Here is a 22599-nt window from a genome sequence, read left to right on the forward strand (position 1 = left end):
GAGAGAGCTCTGTGCCTCCTCAGCTGCACAACCCTTCCTTTCCTAAGGTTCTTTCCTAATCCTACAGCATACTCCTCATTTGGAACCAAGACCTCCACTGAGCTGACCTTTCTCTTGAATTGCTGCTATTTGGCAAAGCTGCACATCAGGCAGGCAAACTCGAGCTCTCCAATACAACTCTATCTACAGAGCACAGTTTGAACAGATGGGTTGCTTGGAATCCACATCTCCCTCCATCTGAAGGGAATTACTTTGAGGTTTTCTGGAACTGTTGTAAACAAGAGGATAATTTTTTTTTAATATATATATGTGTGTGTATATATATATTTATATATTTTATATATAAATGTTCTAAATGTCCTTTGGGAGTCCATTTGTTTGTTTTTTTTTTTTCTTTCCAAATGATGACTAAATACCTGATCTGTAGCATTTCTCCTGAGAAGATACTAGTAAGGGAATGACAGTTTTGATGCACTTTGGAATGGCACAATCACGTAAACGCTTGCACAATTAAGACTTATGAACTCATCCAAAGTTTCTAAACATGATATCCTACCTAAGAACTAAAATACCAGCACGATGCAGCGAGTTAAAAAAGAAGAGAATTCTATGTAATCAAAATATAAACAAGTACATAGGAAATGGCTATCTGTCAGTAAGTCTATAGCTCTTTAAAGTAGGAAACGTATGTACTTAAGGGAAAACTGTAGCTATCGGACAAACTTGGTAAAAAAAAAAAAAGGTACTTTCCAAATGCATAACAAATGCCAAGATATCCCGTAACTGGCCAGGTAGAGCCACATGAGAGCTGCATGGCTTAGAGCAACCCGGGGAGGGGGGTGGAAACAAACAAACAAACAAGAGCACAAAACCAAGAAATCAGCAAGTCGGGGGGGGGGAGAAAAAGAAAAGAGAAAATCACATCATCCTCCTCATCTAAATTCCTGTGTGCTTCTATTCCAACTGAAACGGAGCCAGCGGGGCAGGGGGGGAACCAAAAAGTAGAGATTGCAGTTTAATGACTCCTAAGAGTTCCCTCTACAAACGCAGAAGAAAGAATTATCAACTGAATGCACTAATGCTAAGCACCAATTTAATAATTTAACTGTATCTATAGTTCTCCTACTAGGGATGGAGCAAGTTCTGACTGAAGGCTTAACGTGTAACTCTGGAGCCCATCTGACTTGTGTGTTCTCGTCCTGCTTCCTCTGCTGTTCACGTCAAAGTCACCGTAAAGATCCTCTTGAAGCTTCAAACTCTCTAGGCAAGCAATTCCTTGAAGAGATAACGACACCCTACAGTTTCAGGTCATGAAAAGTGAAACACGACAGCACTGGGTTAGTCTGTTATTAACCAGCCTGAAAACGGAACAGCCAACACCGCTCCTTGACAGGATTTGCCTTAGAACTAGCAGCACCCAGGGCAGACCAACTGCCAACACATCCAGACTCCACTAGGAATTAGTAGTGTTAGAAAATTGCATACGTGTTGGGTCAAGAAGGCATTGCCATACACGTGGCATCACGACCTTGTTTTTCCTCTTTTTCTCATGAAGAAAAAGCAAAGGAAAACAGCCCCGCCAAGGAGCTTTTTGGTTGTCTTTTTGTCACAGCGCTCCCCAGCTGGAGCAGCTCAGTGCCTCCCAGCAGCTTAGCTCTTTCAGAAAGCACTTTCACATAGTTGTAAGGTGGTCTACTCGAGCTAATTCCCAGAGCTAACCTTCTTCTCCAGTATGTACTTCATGCCGCTTCCTGACAGCAATTTCAGAACTGAAATGGATCTATGATAATGTCCACTACTAACTGTGACCGGATCTTGACACAAGACCATCAAGCCAGGCCCTTGGGATGGTTCCACGCATCGAACTGAAGCTCAGACTATAAAAATCTCACTGAAACTCAAAAAGCTGGAGTGGTCACGAATCTCAGCTACTTCTCCCTATTTGAACCCTCACCCTGTAATGAAAGCACGCACACCAAAAGAAACCACAACCGCCTGAGCTGGGCGCGTTAGGACACCGGTGAGTTATCCTGCTGCTCTTCGGTGACCGTGGACTCGCTGTGCTCCTCGCTCATCTCGTTGCAGGGCTCCTCATAGCCCGGCTCGGTGGGATCCAGGCTGCTCCCCTCGCTCTGCTCCTCACTCTGCTCCTCGCTGGCCTCTGCAGACTGCTCCAAGTTGCTCTCCAAGGAAGCTGGGGAGCTGCCAGTTACGCTTTCAGTTTGGTTCATGTCATTGAAAGGCTGTGGCAGAGGAGCAGGGCACTGGGCAGCGCTGTCACCGGCAGGGATGGGCACTTTGGTGGCACCGATGTCTACGACAAGGTCATTTTGGGGTAGAGTGACCTTCTCCACGAGTTTCCACTGGATAATACTCATGTCTTTCCCTCCAGTTGAAATCAAGTGGCAATCGCTGTGGGTGAAGCTGACATTTGTCACATGGCTGCTGTGAGCGCTGTATTTGTGACTTGGAGCCTGTTGGAAAGAAGCAGAAATACAAATCATTGAATCCCAGACTGGTCTGGGTTGGAAGGGACCTTAAAGCTCCTCCAGTTCCAACCCCTGCCACCGGCAGGGGCACCTTCCACTAGAGCAGCTTGCTCCAAGCCCCTGTGTCCAACCTGGCCTTGAACACTGCCAGGGATGGGGCAGCCACAGCTTCTCTGGGCACCCTGTGCCAGCGCCTCAGCACCCTCACAGGGAAGAGCTTCTGCCTTAGATCTAACCTGAACTTGCCCTGTTTCAGTTTGAACCCATCACCCCTTGTCCTATGGCTGCAGTCCCCCTTGGAGAGTCCTTCTCTAGCACCCTTGCAGCCCCCTTCATTTATTGCATTTATATTAGGCTCACCCAACAATATACCCTCCCTTCTTAAGGCTTGTAGCTTGGGACTGATTTCGACCTTAATGCAAAAAGCAATGGCCTTAACACCAAGGCCAGCAAACGGAACGTGTCAGGTCTCTGCTCCAGAACTTAAGGATAACTACTGTCAGTTCACTTTCAGGTATAGTATGTGATATTTTATATATTTTCTATATAAACCTACTGGGGAAAACCATATTTCTGTCCCTCGCACTGTTCTCAGATGTAAACGAGCAGTAAATTTGGCAGATACAAATTTGGCTGCCAGCTTCCACAACGACTGAGCTGGATGGAGACTTACCTTTGGCTTGGAACAGGGATACTGAAAGAGATGGACCTTACAAAAATCATCAGCAACTGCTATCACTTTTCGGTTCCGGGATCTGACAAGGGCATTGATGTCTGTCCCGTCTGATCCCTCAGGCCAAACTCCTAGGAGAGAGCAGAGCAGGTATTTAGTGATGGCAGTTTTCAGAAGCTGGGAGAAAAGAGAAGCTTAACAAAAGGCATTCAGCTGAAAGCTGGAGTATGTCTTGCATTAAATGGTATTAATATTTTGCTAGCCTAATGCTGCTCCCCCAGGCCCTCTCAGCCTTGGCTGGGAAATCCTCTTGGACTTACCGTAAGTTTCCTCTTCAAAGCCTTAGTCTTGCCTAAAGCTTATTTCAAGATTAAGTTTGCCGCTAAAACTGGTAACACTTCTGTCTGTGCTCTAAGGGTTTAAAAGCAAGGCTGGTCTGGAGCATGGGACAACACAGAGGATGCAGAGGTTTCTTCTGGCCGTCTTTTAAGTCTGAGTATTTGCGTGATTCAGAGGAGCCTGATGACACTCTGCACAGAGAGGCAGCCTGCAGGAGTTTCCTGGATGTAAGTGCTGTCAAGTGCTTAAGCACAATTCAATATGCTTTCAAGTGACAAGAATGACACAGCTACCTCTAGACAAAAGAGTAACAACAGGGCCTGGATGAAATGCACTGAACAGACTGGGGAGGGGGGAGGCTTTCATTTTAACAGTAAATAAAGAACCTAGAGATGCCCATAGCAAAACTGCCGCTTCACAGCTGCAAATAAAGCCCAGCAAAAGGCAAGCAAGGCAGTAACTTATGCCAAAGGTGCCATATTTTTTCAGCTCAGATTTGGGCTTCTGAGAGGTCCAAGTATTAGAAGGAACTTTCCCCCCTCAAATTTCACATCCTGAATAACTGTGTCCTTGACTCACTGAAGAGGGATGCTCCCTACCAGGCAGGAAAAGATCTTCTTCTTCCTCCCTTATAGTCACTGACTTTGGTTAAAATGAACCCCCATGTGCTGTCCATGTCATAACAGCACAAAACATCAGCTTAGAACTGCCTGATTCTTCTCCAACTCCCCCACTTGGCCTTGTTTTTATGCAAAATGGCAAATATATTTTAATTTGAAAGTTGGTTTTTTTTCCCCCCATTCTTCAGTGGGTGGAGTAAGAACTTGATTTTCTCTGCAGAATAACAAAGGCAGCTTGTTTCAATGCCAGCAAGCTACGTTGTGGCTAATGTGCTAAGACATGAAACGCTAAGGCACGTATTTCAAATCATTGTAGTGCTCTCACATCACTGAAATCAATCTGAAAAATAGATATTTAAGAACTTTCCAAATGAACGCATTTTAACTTTCTCCTGCATTCTATATATAAAATCCTGTCACATCAGGTGGGAGTCATACACCAACTTCTCACCAGATTCCTGGTTTCACCTACCACCGCACGCACGCTGTGCCAAACAGCTATGCCATCGCCTCTTCTTTCTCATTTCAGATTAAAGAGACTAATATTCAAGCCTGCATTTAACATCTTTTGTGTTCACAAATTCCTTTACCAGCTCTAAAGGTAAGGCAACCCTTTGTCATAAGACAGCAGGATCTGCTTTCAATGCAGCAGGCAAATGTGGAAAACCCAAAGCATTTATACGGCCAAGTTCTTAACTTGAAAAGCAATAAAACCCACAGGACTTTGTTATTAGGTACGAGGGCAGTGCTTCCATTTTAAGGGGCTGTGCTGCCAGCAGCAAGCCTCTTGAAAGAATCTGTTCGGATGGAAGTGTGGGAAATGTGCAGTAAATGAGAGAGTGGCTTCAAGTGCTCGGGATGCAGATTAAGGAGACTGCTGAGCCAACGTAGTGATACCAAGCGCCAAAAAGGAGTGATGCTATTCTCATCTGAGGCAGGCATTTCAATCCTTTCAACCCAACACCTGAGCCTACGGACACACTATTCCACAGAGCTAAATTAGTAAAACACACACCCTCAAAGTCCCAATCCCATAAACTTAACCCTCTTTCCTGAACATCAAAGTGAGCAGCCCTGGCTTGTTTGGATCCCTGAGCCAGCTGACCCTCGAGTCAAAGCCAGACTTCTCCTTTGGGCAGCAAATACCTGCTAGGTTGGCTGAGCTGCACTGTCTGATTTAATGGGAAAATCCTTGCCTTTGTCAGAGGCCGAGCAGCATTTTGAGTCTCTGCAAAGGGTGTCAGCCTCCCAGACAATATAAAACTGAACATGATGAATTTTGGCTGGAAGGTTAAATACATTCTGTTCTGCCCCAGAATAACATCACATTATCTGCTTTGTCTGCTTCACTCGCAGCCCCTCTGGCACACGGACGATTCCGAGAGCAGCTGAGATTGATTCAGAGTGGTTAAAGTCTGTATGAATCCAAAAGGGAATGCAGGCAGGATCAGCTGACCGAGCCACTCGTTGAAAACAACAAGCAGGGAGGCTTCTCCAAACAGTGGTTATGGGAGCTGCCCATCTCCAGCCTGGCTCCAGTTAGCACTTAGCTTCTGTCCAAGAACTGCTGAAGACACAGAGCCAACGGTCTCTGTGAAACCAGACTCCTTCTGCACTCCCACACCTCATCTCCTTAGGTCAGGAGTAAAGGACTTCTGGGAAACTGCTGGGATTCAAAGCAGCTCCCTGTCTGCTCTAGCACCAAATGTAATGGTAGAAGTTCAGTGGCAACAGAGCCACTGTCTGCTGCCTCCACGCTTCTGGCAGATTCAAGTACTCTGCATGAAACGTAAAATGGCTTCAGCTCCAAGGCTATTCCAGAAGGAATATTCAGTCCTTACAAAGTTTCCTCATTGCTCTTGGAGAAAGACATTATATGAGCATCAGTTTTGATTTTTATTTCCTCCAGCATCTCCTGAACCTTCTGATACTCCCTTTAAAGCAAGGCATTTGTGCTGCACTATTATTTCAGTCTCAGAAGCAAAGGCAGTGAGGAAATAACTGCTGTGGGCCAGTCCCCTGTCAGCCTAGGCTTACATGGACAGAGCATCAGGAGGGAACAGCCATTCCCCTTCTACTTCAACCAGACAGACTGAATAAAGCCAAACCAAGCACATACCCGACCTGGTTCACAGTCCTCAGGCTAATGGGAGACGTGTTTTTCATTGGCACAAGACAGACAAGGAGCTGCTGGAGAGGGTCCAGAGGAGGCCACAAGGATGCTCAGGGGTCTGGAGCATCTCTCCTGTGAGCAGAGATTCCAGGAGCTGGGCCTGGTTAGTGCAGAGAACAGTGCCCAAGAGGGGATCTCATCAATGCAGATCAGTATCTCAAAGGAGGTGGCAGCAGGATGGTGCCAGACTCCTTCCAGTGGTGCCCAGTGACAGGATGAGGAGCAATGGCCATAAACTGAACCACAACAAGAGTCACCTCAACACAAGGAAGAGCTTCTTTATGTGAGGGTGGCAGAGCCCTGGCACAGGCTGCCTGGGGGGTTGTGGAGTCTCCCTCTCTAGAGCCATCCCAAACCCACCTGGACACGTTCCTGTGTGCCCTGCTCTGGGTGGCCCTGCCTTGGCAGGGGTTGGACAGGATGAGCTCCAGAGCACTGATGGTGCTGGGATTCTGTGATCTAACCAGCAACAAGCACTTCAGGCCACTTGCTCATGAAGCACAGGACAGTCCTAAAATCTGCATGATAGGTGTCAGAAGGCACTCAGACCTACTGATAGTCTTCTACCCTGCATATAACTGATATTCAAAACTGAACTCCTAGCCAACGTGCAGAAAAGATATGTAGGCCTAACCCTTACCTCTAAAGAACGTGATGATTTACCTGCTTTTGAAGTTTCCAACATGAAGAACAGAGGCAGGTATGTGATCTCTGCGATGGAAGCGAGACATTCAGCATCCTGCTCGCACAACTTGGCTTTACAACACTGCCAGGCTGAGTCCTACTTTTTAACTCCCAGGGGAGCTCCTCATTTATGGCAAACAGCTGTCTTCAGCAGTATGTATTACCCACCTTTGACTACAGGTATCAGCATGCTGTCATGACTTGAAGTCATGAGCTATAACCTACACTCACATAGTCTTGTTCCTAGCCCCAAGATAAGGTAAGCAAAGGAGAAGGCACATGTGTCAAATGAGCACTTTAAAATACCAGCTTTCTGCTTCAGTGCCTCCAAAGCTGGTAGCCTAAAATGTCAGCAGAAAAATCAAATCCCAAACTTCAAGACTAAATAGAAATCAACAGCACATTTTCGGTAGCGCATCCACTGCTCTGTATCACAGACAATATTGTGGCCAGCCTCTTCGGTCTGTCATCTCAGCACCATCCTCAACAATCATTAACTGGCTTTCTAACGACAAATTGAAGCAAAAGCAAACACAAAGCACAGCATGAATAGCTTCAAAGCAAGTTTAGATGGTGCTTACCAAACACTTGGAAGCCTAGCACGCAAGTGTATGTTGTCCAATCTATATCCTTACAGTCAGAACGATTCCTGATTAGCTTACAGCCACTTGGAATGTCCCCTGTAAAAGAAGTGCATGATGAGTTATGCCATATAAAGTTATAGTCATGTAAGCGTGCTTTGAAGGTGCTAAGACAGTAAATAAATGCATCTTAAAATCAATCTGGAATCATATCGCAGAGGCAAAGACAGAGCAGTACCTTTATCACAGTCCAGCTACTCGAAGCTTTGCTTGATACATGAGTCACATTTCGCTTCTCATTTCCCTCTTCAGATCAGGGTGCCTCAAAACCTCTTCCCTACAGCCTGAGTCCCCCGCTACCTACTCTACAAACTGTTTTAACAGAGGCTGCAAGAGGACAGTGCCTCCTTCCTACCAGCTCCATGGGTATGCTAAAACTTAACCGAGGATTCAGGAAGCTGTGCTTTGGAAAGAGTGAGCAACTGCTGCACAGCAGCCTCAGGCTGCTCTTCAGCTTCTAGCTAGGAAAAGAAAGATTGCCCATCTTGTAATATCCCAACATTACTAACGGGTCACAGCTCTTTGCTTCCCCATACAGGCAACTGTAAGCACCAACACTCCCTTTTGGTACACTGAGATACTGCACTACCCAGATCTGAAACCTAAGTTGTGCCAGGCACAAAGAACACGTTAAGCTGAGAGATATTTGAACTGCTGGCTCTTCTCACCTGTCCACGAACAGAGCTACAATCCTCCTGGATCCAGTTAAAGCCACAGGAAGACAAGCATACAAAAGTCAATGGAAAACCAGACTGATCTGCTCTGCACAAGTCAAACACACTTTTGACATAACCGCTATAAATTCGTATTTCCATACGTTAGAAAAGACAAACCCATTCTTCATACTAACCCATTAAAGCAGAATTATGGCTTTGCTTCGTTTTCAACACCACTAGCTAAGAGAGAGTTTCAAAAAGGAAAGCCCAGAAGAGACCAGTGGCACTGATTTTCTCCCCCCAGAATCACTGGTTACTGTTGACACTAATTAGACACCTGTATATATTATGTTCAATCTATGCAACTTTGGGCCAACACCAAAACACAGGGCCACTTGTTCTGTACATTCTATGCCGTGAAGCTGATTTATGACCTTGTAAAGAAGTAAGCTATATTTGGCATTGCCATTAGGTAATACACAGCTCTGAATAACATCAAGATATCTGGTTACACGAGCCCAGATTGGCTCCTTTGTCAGCAAGCATTTTGCACAGTTCTGATCAAACACACCCCTCTGGCAGCTAATACATTCTGTTTCCAGCGGATTTCATTTCATACTTACAGTATAGTATTTCATAGTCTCCTGAGTTTGACATTATATACTTGTTGTCTGGGGACCAGTCAAGGTGTGTAATATAGCTGGAATGTCCCTGCAGAGGAATGCAATAACACCAATGTGAAACACTGCTCTCCATTCCAACCAAAGCAGAAGCTGCACCCACAGCTGGGACAGCAGAAAAGCTCCCCCCCACCCACCCCAGCCTGCTGCAGTTCACTTGTGCTCCTTTCAGGGCTCCTTACTGGGCAGTGCCATGAACAGCGATGTTCTTCACTTGTAAACCACGTCCTCCTCCGAGCCCAGCGCGATTTACCCCTAGCAGGTTGCTAAGATATGGATGAACTCGCATCTGTACTTGAATTAAAGTGCACATTGCTACTAACTGAGAAAGGCAGTAACTTACAGAGGATCCGTTTTAGATCCCAACAGAAGAAGTGACAGAGGGGACTCTGTGCGTGCACCCATTCACAACAGGATTTCCATTAAACACAGGCACATTCAAACAACCTTTGCTCACCCTGACAACTTGGTTAACAACCATCATGGGAAACCAAGAGATCAAGGACTGGTGGTACAAGAATAGCCTCCTAAGGTATCCTGCTGTGTTTCTTCCCCTGCACGCATGTCAGTGCCAGCTTTGGAAGGCGCAGTCCCTACAGGCACAGGGGCATTTAGGTAAGAATCAAGCCACTTCAACCTAATTGTTAGTTCTAAGCATGGAAAGCACACTGAGGGCTAAAACCCCATCTTGCTTTTGAAGGGAGAAGCCAAATGCAGCTGGTCAGAACACAGTCCTGTGCATGAACCTTCCTGTAGTAGTAATAACATTAGTAATAAAGCTATGTGAAGACTCCAGAGAAGCCACAGATTCATGTAAGATTTGTATAAATTATTTCTCTGAGGTAAGACCATCTGTTTTCTTCCCTTCCTCATTCTGCCAGGCAACGAAGTGCCACTTTCTTGACTGGTGGATGTCAATTCATTCCTCTCTCAGTGGGCATTAAGAAGATCCTGTCCCTCAGCACCCCTCAAGGTCCGTTGGCCCTGCCGGCACCCACCATCCCAACTTCCTCTGTAGAGAGCTACGAGATGCTCTGGATTAAAACTAACCTTTAGGATTCATTTACTTATGAACTAGTCTCTGCTCAAGTACAGGAACCATGCACTGCCATAACTGCTCCGCAGCCATGGTGGAGTAAACACGATACCAAAGCTCACACTCGGTGTTTTGAAACAAGGAAACAATGCACAGCTGACCAGGATTCACCCCGCACTTCCCTGACAAGTCTTTGCAAGCGAACTCCAACATGGAAAAGAACTGGTCAGTCATTTCCCAACCCCTGCCAGACATTTGGCAGCTGTCAGAATTCCTGAGGGTGGTAGGGAAGGGGCTCCACGCTGCAAAATGCCTTCAGGCAGCAACCACTGAATGATGATGAACTGGAACAGAACGTTGTCACCGCATTTGCAACAGGAGGATCCCATTTTCCATTTCAATCTTTCTTTGGGGCCTGCCCACTGATGAGGCAACATTTCTTCCCTCTTTCCTTTTCTGTACCTTTATATAGAATGAACATAATTACTCTTCACTGGCTGATAAAACTATCTGACTAAATGGACATCCTCTCCTTCCCTGGGACTGTTCATCTGTTTCAGACTTAGACAGTGCAAGGACTGAAAAGCCCACAGCCTGTAAGACAGGCACATCACTTATTTCAGGTGAAGGTCAGTGCACTGAACGCTTCAGTGTGGCTGCCCCTGGGGCTCTCACCCTTCAGTGAACACATGGCACTTGCTTCTCCTTTGCTAACAACTCGCTCTGATGCAAGGCAAATGGAGACAGCACCAGCTACGCTGGAGCGGCTGACATGCTGGAAGTCCCTACCCCAGCCCATACCTTCCCATTGCTGACTGCATAGCTGGAGCCCTCAGGAAACAGCTGCACCACCCAAAACGGTTGTTTCAGCTCATCTGAAATGCCTTCTGGTCACAACCAGCACTGTCCCTCACTGGAAGCACGCTCTCAGGTCACAGCTCGCCTCTCTGGCAGCAGCAGCAAGCCTGCCTGGGACTGAAAGGGGTTTAAACGTAGCAGTGGGCATAGAGCCCTTGTGCATAAGCTGATGCTGCTGCGGTAGATCAAGTCCTCCTGAAAGCATTCAAGTAACGTATTCAAGTTGGAAGAAACAGCCAGAAGTTGACTCACCAGGAGAACTGAGTCATACTACTTGGAGGTCACCCGCGAGGCTACTGAATGACAGCAGAACGCCAGCAGGATGCGGTGCCAGCACCAGGACAGCGCTCCGGGTCCTGGGCATGCCTCCTGCTTAGCGTCAAGCTGGGATAGACCCAGCGTGCTGGCAGGTGGTGGCAGGGAGGGTACAGCCATAGGAAATGGGATCATCATCCCAGACAGCTAACACACTGATACCTTCTGCTCAAGCTGCCGTGCTCAGGGGAGCTCGGGCTCCACCAAAACCAGGTTCTCAAGTCTGGCTTCTACATACAGGCACTCAGAATGACAGATACAGTTAACAGAAACCTGCTTCGAAGCCTTAATGCTGCTGCCTGAGTATTACAGTGCCTATTGCTCCCATCCCAGTTTTGACAAGCCCCTGGCAAACAGACATAGAGGTGCTGGTTTAAATCCAAATATGCTCTCTCCTGATACATGTAGGACATACAATATACAGAAAGAAATGGTCTCATACATCTTCAAAGAGCTCACAGAGACCTTGAAGTACATAGCAAACTAAATATTACATACATAGAATTGCAGAATGGTTTGGGTTGGAAAGGACCTTAAGCTCATCTAGTGCCAGTCCCCTGCCATGGACACTGGACCAGAAAACATGAAGCAAAACCTAAAACCAGAATAGTATCAGCCCATAGAGTTCCACTGCTTAACATCTCAGTGTCTGTAGAACACCTAAATACAAGAACTGCTGACTGTGTTTGCTCCAAAACTTACAGTGCATTTTCCGTATCTGCTATACTTTCTTCCATTTTCTGTTACTACGTAGAGGTAAATGAAGTTGTCGTGGGATCCAACTGCAAGTAAGGTGCCATCTACAACACAAGAGATTTGCTATGAGTTAACAGCATGCCTGTTTTCCACACGTTAATGATTTCAGACTGATCATCACTAAGGCGATCGTCTCAATGACAACTGCTTACAAACTTTAGTTAAGGACACACAACCTTAAATCATTCTTCAGTTGCTGTCTATTGACTTTGGGGGTGTGTTTTTGGAGCAAGTTCTTTCACTTCTGCTTTTTTTAAGGAACTTCCCAATGGACAGGGGATAAAGCTTCAGATTGCACTGGATTTCCTGTCAACAGCAGGCAGCCTGAGGGTTCTGCATCACACAAATCAGTCTATGGTTAGCTCAGCCGTGGAGCTAGGGAGTGCATATGAATCAGCACTGACTAACACCTAAAGACGACGTGGAGCATTCAAACATCATAAGCAGTCTTCTAACTGCATTGTCCTCACTTAAAACCAAAGCACATGGACACGAGTTGCTGTGAATCATGATCAAATGCCTCTAGTGTCCATGAACTTCAATGCTTTTGATCATGAACATCAGTGCTTTTAACAGTGAGGAGCCAGCCCTTGATGATCTGTCATGTCATGTCTGAAGAGGACACTCAGTCCTGGCCCGAACTCCCTGTAATCCCATAGTAAATACTTAATAACCAGCTGAGTTTCAGACAGACCTGAGCTCCGTTTTATGGTTTAGTATCAACAAACATGAAAATTAACTAAGAGGGATATGAAACATCACACCTTTTGACAGACTTTTCTGTTAACCCATTAACTATTTAGCTGAGAAATGCTAATTTTTGTGGGAACAATATCACTAATACTGCTAATTTTCCTTATATTTACTTATATAAGATATTATTACTGACACCAGCAGAGTGCAACATGAAGGAAAAGCTGGAAAAGGCGGCTGTAGAGTTTATAGCTGCAGGACTCCAGGATGTAGCATACACAGGCAAATCTTTAAGCAATATTCAGTTAAGGATTAAGCACCTTACAGATCTTTTCCAAAGCTCTGCCTTCTCTAGTGACTCTGGGGTGCTGTTTAAGATGGGTCAACAGAACAGACATCACATTAATCACCAATTACTGTGACTAGAAAAGGCTGCCTACCTACTGAGTAGCGCATCACCGAGAGCTGCTCATTGCCATCAGTGTGTATTGAAACCAGATCCCTCGTTTCCGCATCCAGAACAAACCACCTAGAGAGGGAGAAAGAGGGAATTCCTGTGAGAATTCCACTAAACAAAGCAAGAAAAAGAGCAATAATCACTGCATGACTTCACTGTCTCATGCTAGCCCCTCTAGGGCACCACAGCAAACCTCTGGTTTTAATGGAAAGCTTTCCTGGTTCAGAAAGTGAAAGGAGTCTCACAGAATCCCAGACTGGTTTGGGTTGGAAGGGACTTAAAGCTCCAACCAGTCCCAACCCCTGCCACGGGCAGGGTCCCCTTCCACTGGAGCAGCTTGCTCCAAGCCCCTGTGTCCAACCTGGCCTTGAACACTGCCAGGGATGGGGCAGCCACAGCTCCTCTGGGCACCCTGTGCCAGCGCCTCAGCACCCTCACAGGGAAGAGCTTCTGCCTTCTATGAAGACTATCTAAAGGTTCTAGATAGGGCCTGTGTTCCCCCCCTCCCTTGAACACTGCAGTGATCACCGTAATGTCTGCCACCGAACAGCTAATGACTGCCCCTCATCATCCTGAAGCCTTAAGGCTACAGCTGAATTTTCATCTACTACTTCTTCCCCATTTGGAAAAACACCTTTGATATAAAAGCTGATCTTTCAATTCGTATTAAGGGAAGCTAAAAACCCCTAAAAAACAGGAGCAGCAGGAGGGGGTAGAAAACACTTCCATGCTCCTTGTAAACATAAAACTTTTATCTAATTTGGTATTTTCCCTTTCAATCCTTTCCGTTTCTATGCATAATATTATCAAAGAAGGAACAACCATCTACTGACGTTCGATGGTTCACAACCATGCAAGCCTCCTGTATTTGACTGAAAGCACAGTTAGCACTGTGGTATCAAATCCAATGCAAAACTGCTGCTGCTCTTCAGAGTGCACAGGGAACATCATCTGGCATTAGGAGACAGCCTTTTGTGGCATCAGTCCTCCTCCAGAACTTCTTCTGAACACGAGATAGCAGCAGCAATCTTAGCTGGGCATGGGAAGAGCCCAGTGCACTGTGACAGTCTTGGTAACAGAGCTTAAGAACGGGAGCACAGGTCACATCTAGTCTGATGGAATGAGACCTGCTCTGTTCAATCTTCCCACCTCTCCCAGTGCCGTGGCATCTCTCTTCTTCCCTTTAAAAACCACACCAATAACCTAGCTAAAAAACAGGCTTTCAGAAACAAATACTTTCTGATTAAATCACCAGGGAAACGTCCTAAAGTAGTTACTATAGTTGTGCACTTATACCTCCAATTCCCACCTTTAACACTGAACGCTGAACCACTGATGGTTCACTTCAGTGATGGCACTTACGAGAGAGTGAACAAACCAATCCACCTGACAGCACTGGTTCCCTGGGATACTTGGGCTTCTTCATCTTAAAACCACAACAGATGCTGAACTGGTGTAAATCTCAATAGCTCTGTTGACTGATTTAACCCACCTATGGCTCTGGCTTATGCTGGTCTTGTCCTTCACCTTTCAGTTTTCTCAATAATGGTGGATTTAGTTCTTTCTGCAGTGCATTTGAGTACTCGTATGCATAGCACTCAAGATACTCTTCTACATGACTCGGCATAGAAATGTCTACTTCCCTGCAGCATGGCAAAAGGATTTGCATAGTGCCTTGAAAACTCCACTCTTCCAGTAGGATTTCCAGCTGCCAGCCCTTTTTAGTTTTCCAGCTGTGCATTCCCAGCAAACAGCAGGATCCATAAACAGTTGTCTTCAAACCAGGCTTGATCCCAGAAAACTGGTATCAGGCACACAGCAGGCACCCGAAGAAGTGGTAACAAAACCTGCAGCAGACCATTTGCCTGCAGCCCAAAAAAGGGAAATGATGCCTTTCTGGATATATAATGATACCTCAGTACTCATCATGGGAAGTGGTATGTGAAAAACACACCAGAGCCGTGATGATGGGTTAGCCTGGTAAAAACACACCACTGGGAACCAACCAACAAGAATGGAAAGAGAGGCAGAAAATGCTGTTTTCTTCAGATGTTGCAATCTGAACCATCAAACCCAGCTTTCCTAATGCTCCATTCCCTAGCCCTGTCTGACTGACCTCCACACTGGAAGAAGAGCTCCACTAGAACAGCAACAGATGGACATATCCAAGGGTTTGGTTTATTAGGTCCTAAAGAGATTAGACTCCTTTAATATTTGCTTTAAGCATTTGGGGCTATGAATCAAGTTATTAAATGACCTGTTATGGGTCTGAGATTATTTTCTTATACATTAATCAAGATGTATCACAAAGCCCTTTTACTCTGGGGAATAAGTCTCTTGGACCATTTGTTCTGGCACAGAAAGTACCGTGCACTGATCCTGGTCAGGCAGTAAATCTGAAACTGGTCTGTTTATCTTGATTCACAACTCCCTTTATTCCTTGTCTACTTGGACACTGACCAGGCCTCGTTTCAATTCAGCTGCGTTTGTGTATCTCAAACCTAGCACTAAATCACGCCATTTCAGAACTCAATAAAACATAATAGCGAGAATGGAACTGCTTGGTTCCAAGAAGAACAGATTGAAATCCCAAACAAACCCAAACCCAAGGCCACCACCACAAACCCATCCAACACAGAATAAACTGCTTGCCTCAAGTAACTGAAAAGGAAGAACTAGAACTGAGAATGCTGAACTGAAAACGTGATGGTAAATGGTCTGGGAAGGGGGTGTGTGGGAGTCAATCAGAAGCAAACAACAGCCTGAATGCTTCAGCCCCTCCATATACCTTGATTGTGCTTTGAGGTGATTTCAAACATGGCTAGTAACTCATAAAACATGGAGCCTGACCTTCTTTTCCCTTTTCCCTGTTTCAAGTACTATTCGGCCAGTATCTTCTGCTCTGTTTAATCAAGGTAGAAACACTTGTTTAATTCAAGGTTATAAATAGAAAGAGATGAAGAAGAGGAAAGGGACAATGTGGAGCCCAAATACATGAGAATTCAGGAAGATTTTTCTCAGGAAGGTGAAAACTAGGTTCCTAGCCTGCTGCTAGAGCTAATGAATTCAGTGCAGACTGCACCTTCACTTTGTAGAATGCAATTCCCTATGAAACTCCTCAACATCTTATGTTTCCAGGACAATCTAGGGATGCTGCACATGCTCAGCAGTTTCTAAGAACCAAACTTTCAATGATTTTTAGGCATGAAGTTAGGTATGAAAGGATTTGGGGGGGTGAGGGGAGATAAGCACACACAAATCACTCCCCATCTTCTTACATGCACTATGCATCACTGAGTTGTTAACCGTAAGGTGTAACTGAAGAACAGGATAAACATGCTAGTAGCTTCAGTATCTGCCCTTCTCACTGTTCTAATGCTATGAATAGCCTTTTGCTCCTTTTAGTTACTACTTGCTAAAAAGACATTGCATGAGACTCCTTTGCTGGGAGAGGGTATCAAGCCAGAGTTGGACTATGAAGTAACACAAGGTTTGTCCACCACTAAAAGGAGCCGGAATTCAAAGATTCAGCTTGGTTTTTGATAACTTCTCAATATGCAGTGATTTCAGGAAGAATAGGAACAGCTCAAGAGCACTTCATTGCAGCAGTATGCCACGTTGAACGCTGTCTTACACAAACGCACTTGCCTCTCCATGTCAATACAGGAGGCTGCAGGTGTTGTTTGGTTTGGGAAAGAGAAAGATCTGAACTCTACCTGTCTTACAAGATATTATAACATACACACACACTATTAAAATATATGATACTTGGTAAAGGCAATGAAGGAGTGCTCATAGAACCCTCTACCAAAACAGTAGTTGAACAAGCCAAACTCAAGATCTGGGCTTTCATGAAAGAGTAGTTAAAACCAAAACAGACTATCAACAGGCAAGTAACCTTCTGCCTTTGTCTAACCCATGTAAGAAAGACCTGCCCTCTTCCCCCAAGCTTTTTAGGCTGCATAACCTCAAGCACAAATAAAAAGCAAGTTAATTCATATATATACACCATGCACAGTATCAAACTGTCTCCTTTAAACCTGCAATCATCACAAGTCACTTCAAAGGCGTTTACCTGCCCGAGTGTGTTCCTATCGCGACCACTGCTCCGCTGGGATGGAAGTCAGCACAGTGCCCTGGTTCCTGTGTGGGGAAGCACAGACGCATCAATCACCCTTGTGCTTCTTGCAGTTAAACAGCTCTCCTTGTAACAAAGCTACCCTGCAAGTCTGAGGTGAACTCATTGAGGCAAAAACAATCAGGTAGCAGCACGCTCCCAATCCTCTCCTAATGACATGCACTACATGGGATTCCTGAAAGTAAAAAAGCCTCAGTTTCTGTGTAAAAACATACTTTTGCTTGGGCATTAGGACAGAACTAGGCAAAACGCAAAATAGACAATGACAATAAGGAAGGACAACCTTGCACAACTCTCTAATGACCCGTTTCAACTGCCTGAGTAACTGGGGAAAAAAGTTAAACTGAACAAGAACAAAGGACTAAGTATTATTCAGCTTGGACTGCATGGATGTCATCAGAAGCAGTAACCAGATTACAGTCTATGCATTGTCTGATCAGCTTAGTTAAGTTTATCAAAGCTTCCAAATAGCTGTTTCTAAAGCCGGAGCTACAGGATTTTTGCTCCTCTTGCAATCAGATGGGACGACAATGGTGTTGCAGAAACCAATTTTTTTCTCCCATTTTTCAGTTTTCTGCTTAACACTAAAGGGTTACATACATCTAGCAGCCTGGTCCATTCCAGTGTGTGGTCCACAGAATTCCACATACAAACTTGCCTATCTTGGGCACATGTTAAGAATAGGTCTTTGAAAGGATGGGATGCCAGTCCCCAGAGTTCATCTGTATGTCCCTGGGAAGAAAACACACGGGATTTAACAATGAACGGAATAAAGGCTCCCCTAAAATAACCCACCAGCAGGGAAAGCCTTTCCACTGTTGGGTTATAGCTTCAACCAAGCTGTGCTCACCTGTACCTCTACCAGGAAACCGTCATTAAATGTGCCCCGCAAGACAAAGTTCCGTGAAGTACCCACTAAGAACTGATCTGCTTTTCCTTCTGCTACTGCTCTGATTGTTCCATACTGGTCAGGAACCTAGGAGAAGAGACACAAGAAACCACATCATGCATTCTGGGGTTGCTCACTCCTGAAGGCCACAAACAGTGCAACGATGACAGTACCAGGACTGCAGCTCTCCCAGTTGAAAGGAGCCATGTAATCCTGTAACACTAGACCAGGCCTTGACCCAAAACCTACCTCATTCCTTTGCTCAGTACGAGCGTACAAGGTGATCTCACTCCAAGACAATCACAATTATGCCCTTTTAATGTGTCTTACAAATTTAATTACATGGATTCTTAAGTGTCAAATACACTGAACAAATGCACTCCACAACCTTCAGCTCACAAGGGCAGGAACAACGCACAACTACTGCTTCCTTTTCAATACATCTTGTGAAAACTAAGGCAGTAAACGCTTCCTGATTTTCCTAATGCTTCCCGATTAGCCTCTAGTAAATGTTCCTATGCTTTATGTCTGCAATGCACCTGATCTCTATTGAGTTTGTTTACTGCATGCTTGAATCCTAAGGCACTGCTTTATTTTACAGCGTGCAGTTGTTTGGTTTTCTCAATTCTCTCTCTTTAGAGAATACACTTATTTTAGCCACCCAAGACAGAGGAATCAGTGCCAGCATTCAGGAAGTTGTCTGTCAGGGTTCTGGTAATACTTCTCAACCCCCAAAAAATCAGCTTTAACATAACATTACTAACAAAAGGAAAAGAACAGCACTGATGTGAACAGAGTCTGTTACTTAAGCCTAAGAGTTGTATATGATAGTCACTTCTTGGTCATGATTTCTAAAGGTCAATATTAGATTTAAAGTAATAAACTCTAGATGGAACTTAATATATGTGTTAAGTCAAAAATGCTGCTATAGATGGACATGGGATAAGTAGGGTAAACCATTATTAGAACAACTGCTTAAGAAGAATCTATTATTTCGAGAGCTCATCCTATTATCATGGAAAAAAAAGGACTTTAAAATCCATGATGTCCATTATTTTTCCAGTCCATCCCCATTTACCTACCACTGCCATACAGCCAAATCACAAAGCCATACATATTCATTAACCTGGTTTAGCATAAAGTTAAAAGAAGCTCCTGACATAGCCTATGAATCATTAATTCTTACAGCATGCCCATATGTATTCCCTGGACTGTCTGCCTTATGTCAACCCCCCTTTGGTAACCTTGTATTTCTCCAGACAGGCAAACCTAACCAAACCCCACGCAATACTAAAAGCTGTCCTTGAAAAGGGATTAATTAAAACCAAACCAAACCGCCAAAACATAAGGGAGGGCTTGGAGGAAAGGAAAACCTTAACATTTCTGTTCAAATTAAAGAGAGGGGAACTGTAGCCTCATAGGGGCTCACCTATAGGCTGAAAATGTGAACATCTGTATATTATACATAAGCATTGCCATCCACTTAAAAAAACAGCAATCAGAAGATATCCTATCATCCTAACTACTGATCCTCCAAAGCGTGGGGAGGATCTCTTGCCAGTCAGTCCCCGGCTCCTGGCAATTCCCTTGTCACTCTTGCTTTCTTACCTCAATTTCCCTTTCAGGATTCAAATCATGATCCCACAGGATGATCTTCCGGTCTTTCCCACCTCCAGTTAGCAGCATCCCATTCCTCATCTGACAGAGTGTGAACACACTGCCATCGTGGGCTTTGATTTGTCTGCTTATCTGATACACACCTACATGCACAGAAAGAAAACAATAGGGAACATAGGTTTTCCAGCTGGGCTTTACAAGAAGCTGTGCCTCTTGGTAGGGCAAGGAAGTAACTGTGAGCAATAAATAATGCCTTTTGGACTGTCAGGCTATTAGTATTGCATTAGTATAGCAGACACAAGGTGGTAGTGTTTTCTTACAGGACAAAATGATCAAGCACATGCCTTTCTGAAGAGAAACGTTTTTGTGACTGATTGTCCTACAGGCTGTGAAGGCAAGAACAACTATTTGCAAACTACTTTCGTTTCTCTGCCTTCCGAAAGAACACAGCTTTCCAGATGCAAAAGAGACTGGCCTTTAGAGTCGAGAAATACTCAGTGAGTCATTACGAGGAAAGAATTAAAGCTGTTTTATTAAAACAAACTCAAAAGACTTGTTGTCTATAGTCTCATGGGAATACAAAGTGCATTGTTTATAGCAAAGTTTCCAGGATGCATGAACCTAAAACCTAATGCTGGATATTTGGATATTGCTATGCTTAAAAACAATAGGACCAGCATTTGACATTATCAATACAGCAGTCTACACAAAGGAAAACACTAGGAAGAATGAAAGAGAGATGAGAAACTTGAACAGGTAGCAAAGGAAGCCTTTAGCATCCAAATCAGGTCTTGATGTCAAAGGAGCTGCTGTAGGAAAGCGTACGTTTAGGAAAGAGGGAATCTGGTGCTTTGAGACTTGCATATTTTCAAATTGCAATCACAGAAGAAGCCTAAACCATCCCCCAGATACACCCCAGGTTAACTTTGCTGCCTCTGCCTATGTCTCAGGTCAGTTCAGGTCAGCCTGCTCTCTCCCTGGGCAAGGAGTTTGAGAGCAAGCCCCGTGACCTATCTAATGTGATAAACCCATCAACAGATCCCAACTCATGAATCCCACATGTAATTAGCTAATGTAAATTAATGTTCTATTCAGTATCTTTTAAGATTATACTGGGAAAAGGTTACTTTGACACAGGAATGTCAGATAATGTGTTAAATTAGTTTTCCACTGCAGTCAGCTTCAAAGGCAAGAAAAAGATTTACCTACAAAACCAGACTTACCATTAAAAACTTACTTTTGACAGGACTATTTTCCTGGCATACCCATTTAAACCAGAGTGTTTGAAATAGCTGCCAAGTGCAATAAATTATCCTTGCATTTATAAGTTATCTTAGGGCTCAGCTGCGCCAGGTCTGCATTTGTTGGGTAACAAATCATTTTCCTTACTTTCTCGCAATAGCTTTGCCCTAAAGAGGATGTTTAACCCAAATTTCAGATCAGATGGGTTTTAAGGTCTATTTTACAGCCAAGACTTGAGTATCTGCTAAACCAGACACTGCTGTTTGTGCAACTGGTACAACTACGTACCGTGTTTTTCCTTTGCATATAAGTCCTGTTCACATTAACTTCAACACTTTGTGGTGTTCCTCTGAGACTACGCATGGCACAGCATACGCCTTAAGAGGCAGAGGCAGCCTGCAGAATCCTCAAACTGATCCTACAGCCTCAGCATGAAAGCAAAGCTGACGAACTGCCCACGGTCTGAGATGTGAGATGCTTAAATGAGGAAGTTTTCCTTCATTTCAGGCACAGCCTCATTAATTACTGAGAAAGCAGATTGCTCCTGAGTCAACAAACACATGAGGCCTGAAGGACATCAACACCACCAGTTAGCAATGGGCAGTGTACACCCTTAGTCATGCCTGCTCCCCCGCTCCTTTTCTAATGCAACCCTTTATGTTTCTATTCTACAGCCTAGCTAAAATCTGTGATTAACTGTGAGTGGCTCCTACCTTTAGGTCCTTTTCCTGGAGTGGATTCTACAGTAGTTTTGCCCCATATAAGTATTATCCCACCTGAGTCTCCAGTGAGCACGTCACCATTTCCCAAAAATGCCAAACACTGAACAAATTTGGGTTTCTCGTATTTCTGAAAAGCAAAAAGAAAGGGATAATTGCTTGGACTCCTTCCAGCAGTAGCATAATGCATCCACCCCCAGACACCCTGCATACACCTGAGCACAACTTAACCTCTGTTGTTTCTTCACCCCTCTTCTCCAACAGTACATGGGAACAACAGAGCAAATGTATAAGAAGCATAAGCAGATCATTCTGTTGGTTTAAAACTGACATGCCATCAAGATATTCTTACCCCAAATATCCCTTGCTTCCTTGATAATGAATTGCCACTCCAGGTCCAGAAAAAGATATGAGATTTGCCACATGTTATGATGGTATTTGCATCAGTTGGATGGAATTCTACAGCAAGAACAACTTCATTTGTAGTCTGCAAGAATAACAGGAATAATGTTTATTCAGGTGGGACATTAACTACTAGAAACAGATACCAAATACTGAGGTTCAGAACAGAGATAGGAGGAACTAAACAGCTCGCTGCATGCTTGAAAGAATGTAAGTGTTCTGTGATGAATCAGTTGTCTGAATGCCCACACGTAACTTTATGCTGACAGTTTACATTCGTAACAAATCTTTATAAAACTTGAGTAGAAGAGTCAGGGTTTTACATTCACTTTTTAAATCACAAAAGCTTCCACGCTCTGCAACAGCTCAGATTTCTGCAATGGAAAATGAACAATGTATAAAAGATACTTGCTTAGTCTTTACACAGACTGGTTTTCTCTTCTGGATAACAGAGGCGTGCCAGAGGCAAGTGGGACAATGGTAACATAGAAGGATTTTATCTCTCATTTTCTTCCAAAATTC

At 44.4% G+C, this 22599-nt stretch overlaps 1 protein-coding gene across 5 annotated transcripts in view; it reads right to left on the bottom strand.

Moving 5' to 3' along the window:
• Positions 1–986: 986 nt before the first annotated feature.
• The window catches only part of EML4 (EMAP like 4), a 127602-nt gene continuing 105989 nt past the window's right edge, over positions 987–22599 (bottom strand). For all 5 annotated transcript variants that reach the window (XM_061369722.1, XM_061369723.1, XM_061369725.1 and 2 more), the window contains 12 exons: positions 22028–22162; positions 21670–21805; positions 19706–19857; positions 18059–18184; positions 17809–17940; positions 17146–17213; positions 13054–13142; positions 11867–11964; positions 8899–8986; positions 7560–7658; positions 3163–3293; positions 987–2474 (listed from right to left, as the gene is read on the bottom strand). In XM_061369722.1, the coding sequence (XP_061225706.1) occupies positions 2010–2474; positions 3163–3293; positions 7560–7658; positions 8899–8986; positions 11867–11964; positions 13054–13142; positions 17146–17213; positions 17809–17940; positions 18059–18184; positions 19706–19857; positions 21670–21805; positions 22028–22162 (1719 nt within the window). In that variant the 3' untranslated portion in view covers positions 987–2009. The remainder of the gene's footprint in view (positions 2475–3162; positions 3294–7559; positions 7659–8898; positions 8987–11866; positions 11965–13053; positions 13143–17145; positions 17214–17808; positions 17941–18058; positions 18185–19705; positions 19858–21669; positions 21806–22027; positions 22163–22599) is intronic.

Source organism: Neopsephotus bourkii, unplaced genomic scaffold (assembly GCF_033783945.1).
Source record: "Neopsephotus bourkii isolate Nb327-2 ecotype Australia unplaced genomic scaffold, CSIRO-AGI_Nbou_v1 NB_1510, whole genome shotgun sequence".
NCBI classification, from domain to species: Eukaryota; Metazoa; Chordata; class Aves; order Psittaciformes; family Psittacidae; genus Neopsephotus; species Neopsephotus bourkii.